The sequence below is a fragment of the Centruroides sculpturatus genome, unplaced genomic scaffold, assembly GCF_000671375.1.
Source record: "Centruroides sculpturatus isolate CEXI.00-Female unplaced genomic scaffold, Cexi_2.0 scaffold20, whole genome shotgun sequence".
NCBI classification, from domain to species: domain Eukaryota; kingdom Metazoa; phylum Arthropoda; class Arachnida; order Scorpiones; family Buthidae; genus Centruroides; species Centruroides sculpturatus.
In genome coordinates, this window is record NW_019384333.1 from 1,155,086 (window position 1) to 1,173,443 (window position 18,358).

The window sequence follows — 18,358 nt, forward strand, 5'->3', positions numbered from 1 at the left end:
TATATCTTTGTTTTATACTTTTTTTTTTTATTTTTAGAAGAATAAATTGATCAAAGTTGAAATATTTTACAATTTCTAAAATAAAGGTATATATAATACATATACTATAATATTATATGATCTAGTAAAAAAAAATCTAGCTGCAATATATATAATAATAGAATAACAACAGATTGAATTTTGAAAAATAAAAATAAATCTATTCTAAATTATGAGTAAATTCATACAATTTACTTGAACACAGTTCATACAACAGAAATTTTTCCAGAAAAAAAACTCCTAATTGACATTTTTATTTGCTCTCTTTTTAAATTTCTTTTGTTAACAAAAGTACAGTGGTACCTCAGGATACGAAATTAATCTGTTTCGAAACTGAGATCGTATCATGAAAATGTCGTAAGGTGAATCATTTTTCCCCATATGATTACATGTAAAACCAAATAATTCGTTCCAACATTTTAAATATTAAATTATAAATTATTTAAATATTAATTTTTGTATTTGATATTTTAAACAATTTAATACTTCAGTTCAAACTTATTGAAAAAACTTAAATAATTAGTGCAGATTAACACTGGTTTTCAACCAGGAAACTGCAACAGTACTCAGAAAAAACACATACTAGGAAAATAAAGTTTGTAAAAAACAAAACATCAGATAAACTTTTACAAATTTAGCATTTAAACCATAAAGAAGAAAATCAATCTTAAACCTTCAAAAGAATAATTTTCTTAAACTTAGTCAAATTTTGATATTGCACCCTCCAAAGTACTAACAGATTTTCCTCAGAAATATTAAAGAGCTCTTTGGTATGTTTGAATTATTAAACGTATGAATTTTGCATTGCACATGCAATGATCATCACCAAAATGTGACTTTTAAACTCCCAGACTTGAGTTTGTGTAACTTCATTGCTACACACAAGTATAATTTCTATTATTGTGATACTTCAGTTTATTGCCATGTTAAATTTAATGACAATTTCAGAAAATAACAAATGGTGATATTAAATCAAGATCTGACTGTAATAACAAAAACATTTGACTACAAATGTAAACAAACTTGCCAATTTTGATGCTACTAACAGCACTGTCTTGGTGGTTGATCCACAAATTAAGAACAGCAGGTTTGAAACATTCCAAATTTCAAAATATCAGACTGTACAAGATTCGTGTATTTGTAATTTGATGACGATAAAGTTTAAAAAATAAAAGAAAATAAAAATTTCAATTCTTCAATCATTCTCATTTTAAAAAATGTTTACATTTTTCCTCGTCACTTATGATTTTTTTTATTCTTCATGCATTAATAATAAAAGTATGCACTATGCTTATAAAACAACAAATTATTCCTAAAGTATTTTTATAGTTTTAAATAAGAACATTAGAACATTTTAATTACAGAAATTCTTCTGTAATTCTTCTGTATATCACTTCCATTTAAATATTTCATAATTAACACACTACGTAGCAAATCTTGTATGTGAAGTTTAGCATCAAGCTCTCATGGTACTAAGAAAACTGACTTAAATTAGAATTAAACATATGGATTTAAATCTTCTTAATAGAATCTATACTAAACACTGATACAAAATCATTTCAATATGCATTTTTATTGCTTTAAATTATTGCTGATATCGAGATCAAGTAATTATATCTAAAATTAATACGTTACAGTTTTAAGTTGGCTTAAATAATTGAAAAAAATACATTAAAACTATCCAACTATTAATCAAATTTACGGTTTGTGATCATAAAGTAACTATAAACTATTAATCAGAAGAAAATTAAAATTTATTTTCAAAAATTAGAACAGTTTGGTTTCTGCAAACTAGACTAGGAATAGAACATTGCTATCAGCATTTTAAAATACTTAATAAAAATTTTATGTTATCGTTTTTATTTCTAAAGAATGCAAAATAAATTAATTCATTTCAATAGATTTTTTCACATTCTTACTGTTTATTCTTTAATGCATTACTTAATTAGTACAAATAATTGCCTCACTTTAAATTGATTGATAATTGTGTTAAATAATTATAATTAATGGTTATAACTATTTAAAAAAAAAAAAATGTGTAGAAAATCAATAGCAATTAAAGTTGAGAAAACTTCTGAATAAGACAACTGTCAACTGTGACAAAGAAAATATTAAATAAACTAGAAATTACATTCGTTAATATTACTAATTAATTTTTAAGTAAAATAAATTTATGTTGTTATGAAGTTAACAACAATTGAAGGGCAGCCTCATATCAAAATCTTTTTTTGAAAGAAATAAATTTGATAGGGTCATAATTATAATAGCTTTAAATATGTCAATAATTTAAAAATGAATGTTTATCTCAAATGTAAAAATAAAAATTTTTTTGAACTGAATTTATAGCATTAAATGCTAAATTTAAATAATCAAAATCAGAATACAATAGCTAAGTAGTGTATATATAAAGTCTTTGTTTTGCCAAGAGACATTCGATTGAATTAGATTATGTCATATAAGATAAAATATTGATCTTAAAATTTTATTTTTATTCTTCTGATTTATGTTTATATCTTTGTTTTATACATTTTTTTTTTATTTTTAGAAGAATAAATTGATCAAAGTTGAAATATTTTACAATTTCTAAAATAAAGGTATATATAATACATATACTATAATATTATATGATCTAGTAAAAAAAAATCTAGCTGCAATATATATAATAATAGAATAACAACAGATTGAATTTTGAAAAATAAAAATAAATCTATTCTAAATTATGAGTAAATTCATACAATTTACTTGAACACAGTTCATACAACAGAAATTTTTCCAGAAAAAAAACTCCTAATTGACATTTTTATTTGCTCTCTTTTTAAATTTCTTTTGTTAACAAAAGTACAGTGGTACCTCAGGATACGAAATTAATCTGTTTCGAAACTGAGATCGTATCATGAAAATGTCATAAGGTGAATCATTTTTTCCCCCATACGATTACATGTAAAACCAAATAATTCGTTCCAACACGAAAAACACGCTCAAATTAAAGCTAAGTAGTACATTAAAAAATAATAACTATAGTAAGGAAAACATTAAAAATGCATTTTGTAGTTGTAAATGTATAAGTAACCATAATAGAATAATAATTGATAAAAACAAAATGTAGTTTTATTTGCACTTTACCTTTGAGGATAGACAATGGTGGAGGTGTAAACTGGCGACGGAAGAGAGAGAGAAGGGAAATGATACTAAAACTTAACTTACATAACATAATGTAACAATAACTTAAAAATAACTTAGAAAACATTAAAAAAAATTAGTATTGTTTTATATATATCAAAACTATCAACAGGCTACTTTTGAGTTAGTGGCATTCACGTCATAGTATTGTGCAGTGGCACCTTGAAAAAAAGAGTTAAATTCCTTGTTAACACAAGGAACTGATGATATTATCAAGTGTTGCCAGTGAAGAACAATAACTTATTTGATCCTAGTATTAAGTTATAGATAAAAAAATTAGATTACATGTATTTTTTTTTTGAATAAAATGACAATAACAGTAGAATTTTAGGACTCTACTGTATAGATTATCACTACTAGCTATTATCAATTATCTTTGATTTATGAATATCATTTTGTTGAAATCAGGAAGTTCTAGAAAATTTAGTCCAGGTTGACCATTACTAATCAGGCATTATTGGGACCTACAGAATGTTGAATTAGTGATTTTGCTGGATTGTATTTGTTAAGTGATCAGGTTAGAATATGCTTAACCCAACAACTAACCACCTCATCCTATCTCTAAAATACCCCATATATCTGTACAAGTTGATTAACAAAGAAAAAAGAAATGTTAGACGAAAATCCTTGTCAAATTACCATAAACAATTTGTCATTATCACACAAGTACTATTATATATTGTACCTAATAAAATATTAGCATACAAAAACAATATTGTAATTATCATACTTCTGGCAATGCTCAGCACCATCAAATAATAGCAGCAGATTGGTGTGGCAACCCGAGAAATTTGAAGTTATGCTAGCCAAAATTAGTACCAGATTAGCAATGGAACCAGATTAATAATAATAGTTGACCACCAATATATATATATATATATATTGGTGGTCAACTATTATTAATCTAAAATATATATTTTTTAATTTTTAATGAAGATACAATCTGGAATTTAAATTTTGGCATATTTATACAAAATTATTTTATAACATCTGAATACATAACCAAGATAATCAAGACAAACTAAATATAACAATGAATTATTTGCTTAATGTGAGATGACAGATGAAAGATAGAGAAATGCTATTTATTTTTCTATATATCTATAATATATTAAGAGAGGTAATCAGTAGACAAATAATTTCACTTATCAAATTTGAAAATAAATAAAGCAAATACAATTTACTTTCATAATAGTTTAAAATATATAATATAGTAATGATACACTAAACTGATTATTGATATTTTTATACTTACCTCAGTAATAATATATTGCAATAAGTTTTCTTATCTATGTCATATTTTACGCTTATTGCAAATTATCATTTATAAAGTAACATAATTGTTGAAATTTATTTTTAAAATTTTCATTAAAAATAATTTATTTTTAAAGGATACAATCCCATTCTGGTACCAACATTTATGATAAATCGCGCACCTTCTCTTCGATACCTCTGTTCAGTCTCATATTCAATACCATCTGCATAGGATGGAGTTGATTTTAATTCTCTTTTGTCATAATACCAATTTGGCATTTTTTAAATCTGAAAAATAATGAAAGTAAATTGATGATTCACTAAAATTTCAAAACTAAAAAAGTATGATAATAAAAATTAAGCTTTAACATAACATTTATTTTAATGATAAATATTGTATGAACAGGAAAAATATATTCAATTAGCATGAAAGTTCACAAAAGTCTACAGCAAAATAAATATATACTCTGTTAAAGGTGAGCAAAAATACCATTTAATTAGAAAGATTATTGACCATCATTTTGAAGTTCATCAGCTAAAAGGAATACTATAAACAGAATAAATTCTTTTACATTTTAAATGTAGAAGGATACAAACAATTTCAAAGCCACATTTGTTTTTATGGCTACACGTATATTAGTAAATCATGAAAATTTATAGAATAAACACAAAGAAAAAGTATTCAGTGTAGAATAATAAATATTTGCAAATTTTCATATCAGTTGCTATCGGCATTTTCAAATTCAAAAAGGAACACATTATATTATATATATATATGTAAGTTACATTAGTCTTACTGAATGTGACTACTAGAAACAGACTTCTTACAGAAAAAGAAATAATATAATCAAAAAAGACATTGAATATATTCATAAAAAAAACAAAAATCTTGAAAAAGTAAAATATTTTGTTCTTTCAAAAATACAGTAGAGCATCGATTATCCAACTCAATTGGGGACTGGGGTTGGTCAGATAATTGAAAAGTTGGATAACCGAAAAGTATGAAAAAAATCCATTATTAATGTAGTATATTAGTATATCCCATGTAATTAGTATATCGCTATTAACCTACTCTGCGTTGAATTTTCCTCCATGCTAAGACTATAAAATTTTTTTTTTAAATAATAATTGTCGCTATTGTATCGTTAAGAATTAGAAAATTAAGCCTCATTTAAATACTGGCTACCTTTCATGGTCAATCCATGTTGCCAGCTAAAACACAAAAATAATATTAAAGTAGCCAAGACATAGCCAAATATTGTAGCGCCACATCACTAGCAGACATTTGAATTTGCCGACTAGAATGCGGTCGGTTAACCAAGGTGATAGTTAATCGGGGGTCAGATAATCGATGCTCTACTGTATATATATATAAGAAATGTCACCACAGCCAATCAAATCAAAGTTTCTATCATTTATGTATTACATGAGATCTATATTCTGCCAATCATACACATCAGCATATTGAAAATACTGCTATTTTTTCTCTCTCACTTCAGAGATTTAATTGACAGTTTCAAGTACCTACAGAGTATTTTTGTTTATGTTTGTCATAACTATTATCAAAATATATGCATATTACATCTATTAAATATTTTCCTAATTAGACTCATGTTTATAATTGTTTCAGATGAAAACAATTTCTCAACCAAATGAGTGCCATAATTAATTGGGCTATATATTAAGAAATTTGACATTAGAGGTAGACATTAGGTACCATCTATCTAAATTATTAATTTAGATAAGAGATGGTGCATAACGTCTACCTCTAATGAAAAATTTAACATATAGACTGATTAATTACAGTGATCGTTCAGCTGAGTATCAAAGTATCAGGCTTCAGGAAGTTTATTATATTTGAAAACAATTTCTGTTCTAGACAATGATGATAATGGTGATGATCTGGTTTTGTTGCAGTACAGTTCCATTTTGCTTTTAAAATTTAATTTTTAAAAGTCATTTTTTAATTAAAATACTTAAATTATATGAATTTTTCTAACCTCAAGTATCATTCTTGTACATAGCTATTTAATGCAATTATTTATATAATTCTTTGTTCTATATACATAGGAGCTATCCACAAATTACGAAATGTAGATACGGATGGATGGATATACAGATAATTATAATACCTTACAAGAGAGTGGGAGTGTTTACAAAAATTTTATATAATGATAGGATCTCAACTCTTGGGAAACAATGATTCCTTTTTTGTTTCCAAAGAGTTGTATAGCAAACCCTACTGTTTACATCACTGCTTTGTACATCATGAATAAAATAATGTAATGTTTAGAACCCTGTGCTGTGTATTATTCCTTCGTACAATTAAGGAAGACCAATCTAGGATATCCTTTACATAATTTTGAGAATAGGTACATGCAACACATTATGGAGCATTACAGGAGGTGAGATGGTAGTTGAAAAGTATAAATACATCATTACATAACTTATGATTCCATGCATTGATACCTGTAGACCCTTGTAATTATTTAACAGTAATGAGAAAAATACAATCTCCACATTGACACATAAAAGGAATTTAATTCATATGATATCATCTATGTATTAGTGGTGCAATTGCATGCCTACTAAATGACATTTTGTTTTAGATTATTATTGAATATTTTTCATTAAAATATTTCTGTATTACTAACACTTATTATATTTATAATGTATAAAGCAAATATTGTTTATAGAGAGTTGTTATAAATTACAACAAAAATGTATTAAGTGTAACAACACAACACAAAATGCCACGATGTCCACTGAAGATGACCAGAGATGAGCTAACAGTATATACTGTATACATAAGTATAATAATTTTTTTTTAATGTGCTTTTTAAATTTTGAATTTAATATTCTGTTATTAAACCTTAAACATCTGTGTAAATAAATCAAATTTTATATAGGTTAACTTTATTTTTAATACCACTACTTTTATTTTCTCTTTAAACTATTTCAGTTTTTCATTTAAAAATTTATTGACATATGAGAAAAAAATTATTATACAGTAATATTATTTTGTTTTTCTAGCAAAATTATAAATTATTTTCTCATAAGATTGATTAATTATCAAAATAACAACAATAAAACTGTTTATGATTATAAGATGTCAACAACCTCTAATGTAAAAATAAAATAATAATTATAGCTAGAAAAAGGAATTCACAGTTCATCAGTCCTTTTAGAATATTTAATATAAATAAAAACTGCTTCTAGGAGAAGTTTTTGTTTTTAACAAAATAGCAAACTTTTATTTAATCTATCCTAATAAGAATCAGAATAAATAGCATTATAAAATTCACTATATTTACTTTAAAATTCATTTTTTTCTTATCTATGTTAGTTGAAGTTTTAAGGAATTAGTTATAGAAATCAAATATTCAAATTATTATAATGGCTATTGATCAGATATAGATTATATTATTAAATCTTCTAAAATGGAAAACAAATTGTCAACTGATAGATGTAATTCATCAATCATTGCAAAATCAGTATAACATTTCATAAATAATACCTTCTATAACAAAAATACCAAATATACTTGGTATTATCCTTCTGTAAGGAATATCAATGTTTGAAAATGTAAGAAAATAATTTTATTTACATGAACAAGATATGTCTTTATTCAAGTAAAACAAGGCATAATTCTACAACCAAAAACAGATCAAGTAACAAGACAAATATCAAAATCCAGCAAAAAAGGAAAACTTACGGTAACAAATGTTTTTCTCCTGTGCTAAACGGTTATTGTCAGGCTTATAATAGACCATCAAAAAAAGGGAATGAAGCATGATGGAACACTAAGTTAAAAAAAATAGAACTTCTTTCAATTGGTAATTGCCAACCACATGATGAATTTGGATGATGTAAGAGACAGATATAAAATTAGATGTTATAGAATGTCTTCCATGAAAGAGAGGAGTTCACCTCTAAAGTTGATTGCCACATTTCTTCTAGTTACTTTATTAATCTCCAATGGTTCCAAATATTTGAGTTGTTCCTTGTGGTTGGTACAATGTAGGAAGTGGACCTGGTCAAAGTGGACCTGGTCAAAGTGGACCACAATATTGTAAAAAGGACTAATGTGTTGCTGATTGATAAAAGTGTTTTTTTCTTTTGCATTTCTGATTTAACAAGATAAACAGTTCATTTTCTCTCAAAAAGATGAGAAAAAAAATGCTTAATTCAGGAAACTACATTAAATTTTTATTCAGAAACATTTTCATTCTTTTATAAGATTATAATAAGCTGTGAAATCTTAATGGACATTACAAAAGTTGTATACAGAAAGTTATAATTATATAAAAAAATTAATAAAATAAGTAAAATGAAAATAAATTAAAACAGGTAACTGAATTAAATATAACAGTATAATGTTAAATGCAGACTTGAAGCCACCCGTACTACATGACCTTCAATGAATATATTCCACCATGTATTAATGCTGCTTCTAGATAATAGTAGAAAGAACTTTTGGAAACTTTTATTACTTCATAAAATAAAAACAGTCAACAAAATAAAACAACTAATATACACTAGTACAATTACTTATTGTTAATAAGCTTTCACCTATCTGTAGTTTCATTAAAATCCGATACTTATCATCTATTCATCAGAAAAAAAAAACAGTAGTCCAAAACGTAGCAAACATTTATCATTTGGACCACTCAAAAAGTAGCCCAATTCCCAACATTTTGCATAATCTAGCAATGGCCACATTTCTTTATGCAGCAAGAGTGTAGCAAAAACGATGTCACAAGCAGATATCACTACACATCGCTGCATCATAGTTTAGAAATGCTTTCTGCTCGAGCAAAACATGGATGCTGTAATCTATCCTTTAATTCCAGTTACAGACAAAAGACATGCTTTAGTCAAAGAACTACAATATTTAAATAAAGAGATATAAACAACTAAGCATTTATCTTTCCAAAAATGTGAACAAAGTAAAGAGAGAGGAGATATATAATTATATTTAAACTATAATATTTTTTTATTCTTTAGGTAACTTTCAGAGTCATTTCATAAAATTTAATCCTTCTTAACCTTTCCATAATATTTTTATTAACAGTCACTTTGTTTTTTTATTTTTACAGCATAATATCATATTATACATACAAGCATCCATTTTACTTTACACATGTAGCGGACATAAAAGATACTTTACCTTTGTTGCAGCAAACATTTAGAAACGATTCACAACATTGTAGCGCTGCATTTAGAAATGGGTTTCAGAGTATTCGCTGTAAAGTGCTTCTCGAGCACTGCATAAAGAAACGCAGCCAACCTGTGTGTGTGTGTGAGTGAGCCATTGGCCATATTACTAACAATAGCAAAAGATATCATTCACCTTTGTTGTAACAATTATTCTTAAATTGGGAAACACCTGTATGTATGGCATTGGGAAATATTGAGTCTAAGTTAACTCAAGTGAAATTTTTTCAAGTCAGAATTTCACAAATTTCAAAATTCCTAGGAAATTTGCTAGTGAATGCAAGGTCTACTTCACTTCAGCTTTTCTTCTAAAACTAGAAATTCTCCCGCTAAGCATGACAGACTACTTTCTATGAGAAAGTAGAGACTGAAATATTGAGAAGAGTACAGATTTCAAGAAATTCAAAAAGGGTAGCTAATGTTTCTACAAATTAAGTAGCCTATACTGCCATGGAGGAATAGTTAATGCACAATAATACATTTTAAATAACAGGATCATTAGATCATTACTTATGATTCGATAATAGAATGTCACATGGTCACTATAAAAAGATTTTTTACTTGTAGAAGTGACACGACGCGGCTATCTTTTTTTAAATTTTAAATTTAACGTAGTAAGTTTAAAATATGCCATTTGACAATTATTTTAAAATGCAACTTAATGGAAATTCCATCATCAAACATGAACTCAATGACATCACTGACGTCACTGCAACATAAGTATGGCTAATATTTCCACAAAATAAGTAGCCTATACTTTCCATCAGAACAAAAAACAAATATAACCAAAATTTCATTTGGATTGGACAAAAATTGCAGGCTTTTATTATTATTAATATACTCACAGTATCTCCATTTTCTGCACACTTATTTTTGAATTATTCTTATTTATATTCGAATTATTATTTGAGAATTATTCCATGCCTGTCTTTGAAGCACTGAAGCCATCCATTTCCAGGATCAAAAACTTTCCAAAATTTTTTAAAACTAGTCCATTAATTAATATATTTCTGCTTCTGAAACTTAAACCATCCAAGGGATCATTCACACAGACATTGAAAAATCAAATAGTTTCTTAAAGGTGTTATAGAACTTCTCCAGCAGTTCACGTCCATTCTTAAGCATGATAGAATGTAAAATTGCTGAAATATTCAAAGGAAATTTAAAATATCTTCATTATTCCTTCATCAACCAACTTAATCATTTCTATTGCTGTCTTCAAATACAAAGCTTTTCATTTTAATATAGATGACATTATTCAAAACCCAAATGATGACAGATACATATATCAACATATAGCACAGCAAGGACTTTAATAATAAATAGGAAGGATATATATGACCTGCCTAAAAGTAAACTAAAAAATGTGAGCAATATGCACTAAATGTAACCAAGTGGGACATTTCTGGTCAGTTTTTTACAAATAGTACCATGCATTTTCTTGAGTCAAAGATTTAAAAGTTTGCTTGAGAAGGAACTCGATGTCATACCTGAGGGAAAATGTTCAATAGGGTTACAAATGGTATCTAAATCCTTTTTCTTGAAGAAATTTCATTGTATTCCATACTCCTCTTTCATAACTTTGCAAAACCTGAGCATTTTAACATAATGTGTATACTACAAATTCAAAGGAATAGAAAAGTTTGTAATAACAGATAATATGCAATAACCAACTCTCTAAAAGTATGCTCAACTGTATTATTTGATTATTTTAAATTCTTCTGTTCTGTGTAGAAAAACAGCTAGAAGTGAAAAAAATCTACAATAGGAAAAATTATACTATTCAAAACATATGAATAAATATAAAACATTTTCAAAATAAATTTGGAACAATCAGGGCTATTTTTTAGCTGAAAGATACTGGTATACAGACAGTGCCAGCAGTTGCTCAGCAAAAACTATTCTCTACGTTCAGTCATCATATATGCATACTGGCAGTAATTTTTTTTGTAGAAAAAGAGTACTTGTCTTTATACTTTTTCAAAATGTTTATAAAAAGATATAGAGATAAAAATATATTTTGTCATTTTTCATCTAACAGGATTTAATTATTCAAATTTTTATATTTTGTGATGTCACTTCTAGAGTGCTTTATAAGTATTATTGAGCAATTCATATTTCAATTTCTGGAACAAACCAAAGCACCAGGAAACTATGGAATAAGATTTTTATCATAATGCTAGATGGATGCTTTTGCATGAAATATTTTAACCTGTATAACAAGCATTTAAAAAATAAAAGTTAAACTATTCACAAAAATATTGTAATATTTATTTATAGTTGCAGGTCTGATTTGGGTTAAAGTTTACCTAAGTAGTCCCAATGGTGGCACTTTGGTTAGGTTAGGTTAGGTTAACTACATTTTTAGTAGATGTTTCCTTTTTTTCTTTTGTTCAAGAACTACCGTGAATCAATAACTAGTGACGTTAAACAATCGGCAGCCTGCCAGCGGCTCCCCTCCAGGAGGAGTGTTGGGAGCACAAACAGTCGGAAGTGCTGCCATTGAGGACTACCTATGTAAAATTTAATCCTGATTTGATATTTACAACAGTAAGTTGTTACAAATGTAAAATCAGACATTATTATCTTGTGTTGATTAGTTGAATCTTAAACATATTCAGCTTCATGTTCCGAATGTCAAATTCATCACCAATAAAATGTAGAAGTAACTCAATATTAAAAATTTGGAATTACATTGAATTTTAATATATCTTATCAACCAAGATGCTTTGAGAAACTTGTTATTTATAAACTACAGGATGTATCATTAATAGTAAGACAATGTTTAAAGTGCTGTAGTGCTTCAAACATAGCCCTAAGCATCAATCAACATTGGTACAGTAGACCCTCCTATAAAACAGGTTCATATAATACAGATTCGTATATAACAGTGAAAAAATTGTGACCGTATTCGTATAAACACGCTAAAAGAGACTTGTATAATACGGTAAAACGTCATCGCCAACTCGTGTCGCGACAGGATTGGTTGAATCTAGACCAATAGCAGATATTGCACAAACCGTTGAGTTTAAACGAGCAGCAGACCTACTAAAAACCATTTATTATTTAACAGCCATAAAAATTATATTTATATTAATGATGTCTCCAAAGTTCAGCAAATTTTTCGCAGAAAAATAATTTATCAGGAAACACGCACTTGCCGTTTGATGCACCGCTCCGCGATGAAAACAAGCTTAAGTAATGGCGTTGTCGAACGGTGCACACTCGGTAAGTAATCCTACAATTTTTTGTTTATAGCATAGTTTATATGGATTATTCCCAAAAAATTATACGTGTTTTGGAAATGTTGAGTCAAATTAGTCTAGAATCGATTAATTTTATGGAAGAAAACCTTTCAAACAGCCGTAGTCCATAAACTGCATACGTGCCGTGCTGTGATTGGCTCATGTATTTAAGGACTCGTACAACATGAATTTCGTAAAACACGAAATGTACTGTACCTATTGTGTTTTAGGGGTGGTCTACTGCATTACACAGTTTAACCACAAGATGAAAACTTATCCAAAGACTGATTATGTATTATCTAATTCATGTAAACAAAGCCTTGCTTCTACAATAAAACTAATGCTTTTAACAGTAGAGGCATTTCAAACATTGTCCTACTACTACTGATTTTTTTGTTGCTTATATACAGCTATACAACTAGCAGGCATTCTCTCAACATCTATAATCTGCCTCCCAGAAGGACTTTCTAGGAGAAACTAGCCCCTATGTAATGTTACAAACATGCAGAAACCCCAGATATAAACTCCACTTGGCTAGGCCACAACCACATACCAGTATTCAGTATTGCATCCAGTGGTAGTCACACTACTTGTGACATATCCTGTAACTAACATATACCAAATAGTAACATTTACTGATATACCAAATAGTATCAATTATTTTTTTCCTATTGATCCATTTCTCACATGAAATGATATTAAGTTTCATATTTTTATATACTAACTTGATAACAACATAATAAGTAGTTAAATAAATGATATAATTTCAATAAATTCCATTTTTTTTTATCTTTAAAATAAAATTGTTTTCATACAAAACCGTGTTTATAAATCACAATATTCTTGTAACATTAAATGATGTAATATATTTTTTAATGTATGTACAGTGATAATCTCATAAACGTGTACATTTCACCCACAATTTTATTTGAAATTATGATACTGTGGCTTAATATATTCCTCATCCCATCAAAAGTATGGTTTTTTTTAATATTGGATAATCTTAATTTTCTAAAATAATATAAAATATTTATAAACTTACCTCGATAATATACTTAATAGACGAAATGATAACTTACATTGCAACAATCGTGTTGAAATCTGATTAATTTCTACTAAAGCGCCCTCTAAAAATTTTTTTTTATCTCAGAAAATCCGAAAATTTTGCTTTGCCTTTGAAAATACAATAACTTGGGATAAGTTATTAAAACTACTAATACTTTTATTAATATTTAGCATCGAAAGAAAGTGCCGAAATCTACTTGAAATTTACTTGAATAAGTATCATTAAAATAGTATATTTTACCACAGCTGAATACTACAGCGTTTAAGTGCCGCTCCCGATTTCAGACGGTAAAAATAAATGTCTTATGTGGCTCCACAAATACTCAATGATCATTGGGCCACTTATCTACGAAGACCCATCTACACTTATCTACGAAGACTTATCTTTTAAAGCCCACTAGGGCTTTAAAAGATAAAGCAGAGAGCTCTCTGATTCCCGCTTTTTTAAAGCCCACTAGGGGCGAAGAAAAAAACCATCGACGGGAAGGCAGAGAGCTCTCTGATTCCCGCTTTTTTAAAGCCCACTAGGGGCGAAGAAAGAAGCCATCGACGGGAAGGCAGAGAGCTCTCTGATTCCCGCTTTTTTAAAGCCCACTAGGGGCGAAGAAAGAAGCCATCGACGGGAAGGCAGAGAGCTCTCTGATTCCCGCTTTTTTAAAGCCCACTAGGGGCGAAGAAAGAAGCCATCGACGGGAAGGCAGAGAGCTCTCTGATTCCCGCTTTTTTAAAGCCCACTAGGGGCGAAGAAAGAAGCCATCGACGGGAAGGCAGAGAGCTCTCTGATTCCCGCTTTTTTAAAGCCCACTAGGGGCGAAGAAAGAAGCTATTCAATATTCTAAACTCACATACTGTGAGTTTAGAATATTACAATTTAAAGTAATCAGAGGTAATTATAAATATTTATTGTGTGAGTTAGGAAGAATGAAACTCGACAAGTAATTCGAATCACTTGTGAGAGTTTCATTCTTTCCAACTCTTGGTGGAACTCTGAAGCAGCCACCTCCACGTGGTGAGTTCTGGGTTGTCGTTCGTCTGGAAATGACGAAGGGCAAGCGAAGAGCTGCTTGTTCCTTTGAACTGAATAATAAGGAATGAAAACATGCCAATAAAAGCAAAAATTACAAAAGTAATTAATGTTAGGAGAATTAAGTATTTAACTTTGGCATAAATCTCTTTAAATTCTGTGTAACTTGTAAGTGTTAATTCCTTATTCCAATAGTGATCGTGAATTTCAACTTACCCTATTTAGCTTTATAACAGCATATTCGTGTTATTGTTGCTACAAAATTATAGAATATTTTCGATAGAATAAGATGATCTTAATAGCAAAATTGTTGACTTACTAATAAAACAACGATGAAAAAATTAAGGTAAGTCGTTACCAACCGTTACTAACGTAGTGAAAACACAGAAAACTCCGCATATTCGGCACGGTGGCGGTGCTCGAACCCACGACCGCCTATCGTTGTTTAGTGATTTTATCCATTGGGGTTTCCAACGGGGTCGGTATTGATCTCTTAAGGGAAATATAATATAACATTTCATAATATAGTATATAATATTGAAAGGGATTTTTTATAAACTCATTCCTACTCTGAAAATTAAGCTTTTTGCCATTTTATAATAATTAATAATATAAAAATTTTTAATAATAGAAGCATAATAGATGACGTCACACGCAATTGTATTTATTAAGATTAATAATATAAAAAGATTATTTTTTAAAATAAAATTTTATAACAGCCGGGAAAGTTGCTCAACTCGTTGCTGGATTAAAATAAAATTTTTTTTTATATATAAGTGGAGTAATGGCGCGTTTGCTGGTAAAGCGGCTTTAACATAAACCAAATGTAAAATTTAATCAGTAATATTTATTGGGCATGGATAATTTTATGTATGTAAATTCTTGGTAGTGTTGTCTATGGCAAAGATGGTTCAACCTCCAACATTCCCCGTGTCCACCTGAGACCTAGTAAATAAAACCATTGAAAATGTAGTTGGTTGTGGGTTTGTGTCTAGTCAACCGGCTGGCCACGTGGAGTTTTCCGGGTTTTCTTCACGTGTCTAACCTTCCATCCAATTGTAGAAATCTGGCAACCCTAGGTAATGGAGGATCCGGAGATCTTTAGAGGGAGGTGCAAAAGATACTTTATAAAATTTTTTATTACCCGAAATACCCGGCTACCCGGCTTTAATAGGAGAAAAAGGGAAAAAGGGGAATTGCAGCTGCGCCCTGCGCATCCCGAAAATAAGAGGTACCAAAAAGTATCGGACCTTTGGTCGGCAAAAATACATTTATTGATTTTGAGGTACAAAACCCTAACCCTCTTCAAAATAGTCTCCTTGGTATACAGTGGGTGATCGGTTAACGAACAGATCGCATAACGAACAAATCGGATAACGAACACTTTCGCGAAAGATTTTTATGTTCGGACAACGAACACATGATCGGATAACAAACACCCAACAGAACAAACACAAGAAGAAGCGACGTAAATTAATGAATACCGATTGGTCNCGCGCATCATTGGTTTACGCAGAAAAAATAAAAGTTCGATACTTTTTGAACAGACTTCGTATGCCCCTGATCCAAGGTATTAGTGGCGTTCAAATTTGTTCTTGCTACTTTAATATCAGAGAGTCCTTGAACTACGTAATTAAAGGGGATTGCCAAAAGTAACAACAGTGTACACAACGAGAAGAGAGGGAATCAAAAGTGGCTCAAAAACTATATACGCAATTAACGGACAGCCCGTTAATGAATATAATAAACATAAATTTTCTCCGCCTACTTACGGCATTTGTATAAATAACCTTCTGTTATATAAACAATCTGTAAAGGTATTGAAAAAATAAAATGTCGATAGCATACCATTCGTTCAAGGAGACTTATACTAGATGCTGAAATTAATTAATTATTTTGACATTATGATAATTAATTCGAAAATAGAAACACAGCGACTGAGAAAATTTATAATGTACTTTGTACAATGAAAAGGAATAAAACATCTAGAGCGGAAATGGCAAACGTTTTTGAATCCGCGTGCCATGTTTATGTTTTGGCTCTTAGAGTAACTATATTTAATGAAATGAAATGCGTATGCTTTAATTAGAATAAATGTAAAAAAGCTGATTGAAAAAAAGGATGATCGGATAATAAATCGAAAAGATAATTGAAAAAACCAGATGCTAAATCGAAATCCTGTGATACATAACGTGTCAGAGGATTTCTTCCGACGTGCCCTTTGGGTACGCGTGCCATACGTTCGCCACTTCTGAATCTAGAAGAGTATCACGTGATAGACCTATTACACTACACAATTTATTCTTTTCTGTATTCAATTTAGATGATGAAAGTACTTGAAAAGTGCAAACAGTAGCTATACAGGTGCCACAGATATCATTCTGGAGTACGTTTGCGTAATTTATACAATCCTTTGGACGAAAAAATGAGTTAACATGTTTCGAATTTGTCCTGTACTTTAGCGCAGATTGACAGGTTAATAGTCTAGAAGAAGTTTCATCGTTTGTAGAAACTCAACAATGTTCGACAAAGCGAATGAATTAACGTGTTCTTGCCCCAAGAACTTCACATATCAATGTGCTAGATCTCAATCAAAATGCTAATCAAACTTCGATATAATTATTTTTTTTATTATTTTAAGTAGAAAGTTTTGATATCTCAATAAGATATTAAAGTCTAGATCGATCAGGCCCATCACGTGAGAGAAACCATCTCACATTCAAGAAATCTCATTCATTATTGCTTGTTTATTAAGCAATAAAAACTATTTTTTGCCAAATTTTGCAATATGAAATAAGTGTAATGTACTTTTTGAACGCTGTATTCTATTAATATACTGGGAGGCCTGAAAAGGGGAACTGGCACGGGCCTCTCTGACCTCTGAGAAACATTTAGGTATGATTATTACATTTCTTATTCGATCAAATATTTATTTATAGAATAGAATTAAATACTAAGTTCCCAAATTCCGAAATTTCGACCATGTAAGCCCGCCATTTAAGTCAGAATTTGTGAATGACTGTACAGAAGTACATACTTATAATGAATTAATTTATTTAAAATAAAATTCTAATTAATATCATACCATTAAATTTAATTATTGCATTAAAATTGAACTAAATATTAATTTTTTTATATGTTTCTTTTCCTAACAAAATCCTATAAACCATTTGAATAAATAAATAATCAAATAGAACGAATCTGTGATAGTTATCGTAAGGGTGGGAATAAAAACATTATGAGGTCACGACCAGATTTTTGGGCGTTGGCCTCTCCTTTTGATTTAACCTTTAGGTTATACACATCATTTTTTCTATAATGAAACTTGTTCTCA

At 29.0% G+C, this 18,358-nt stretch overlaps 1 protein-coding gene across 1 annotated transcript in view; it reads right to left on the reverse strand.

The window, feature by feature from the left end:
* The window catches only part of LOC111631227 (cyclin-K-like), a 23,676-nt gene extending 9,620 nt beyond the window's left edge, over positions 1-14,056 (reverse strand). Inside the window, exons 1-2 of the mRNA XM_023375427.1 lie at positions 13,978-14,056; positions 4,603-4,761 (exon numbers count right to left, since the gene is read on the reverse strand). Coding sequence (XP_023231195.1) covers positions 4,603-4,752 — 150 coding nt within the window. The 5' untranslated portion in view covers positions 4,753-4,761; positions 13,978-14,056. The remainder of the gene's footprint in view (positions 1-4,602; positions 4,762-13,977) is intronic.
* Between the last annotated feature and the right edge of the window lie 4,302 nt (positions 14,057-18,358).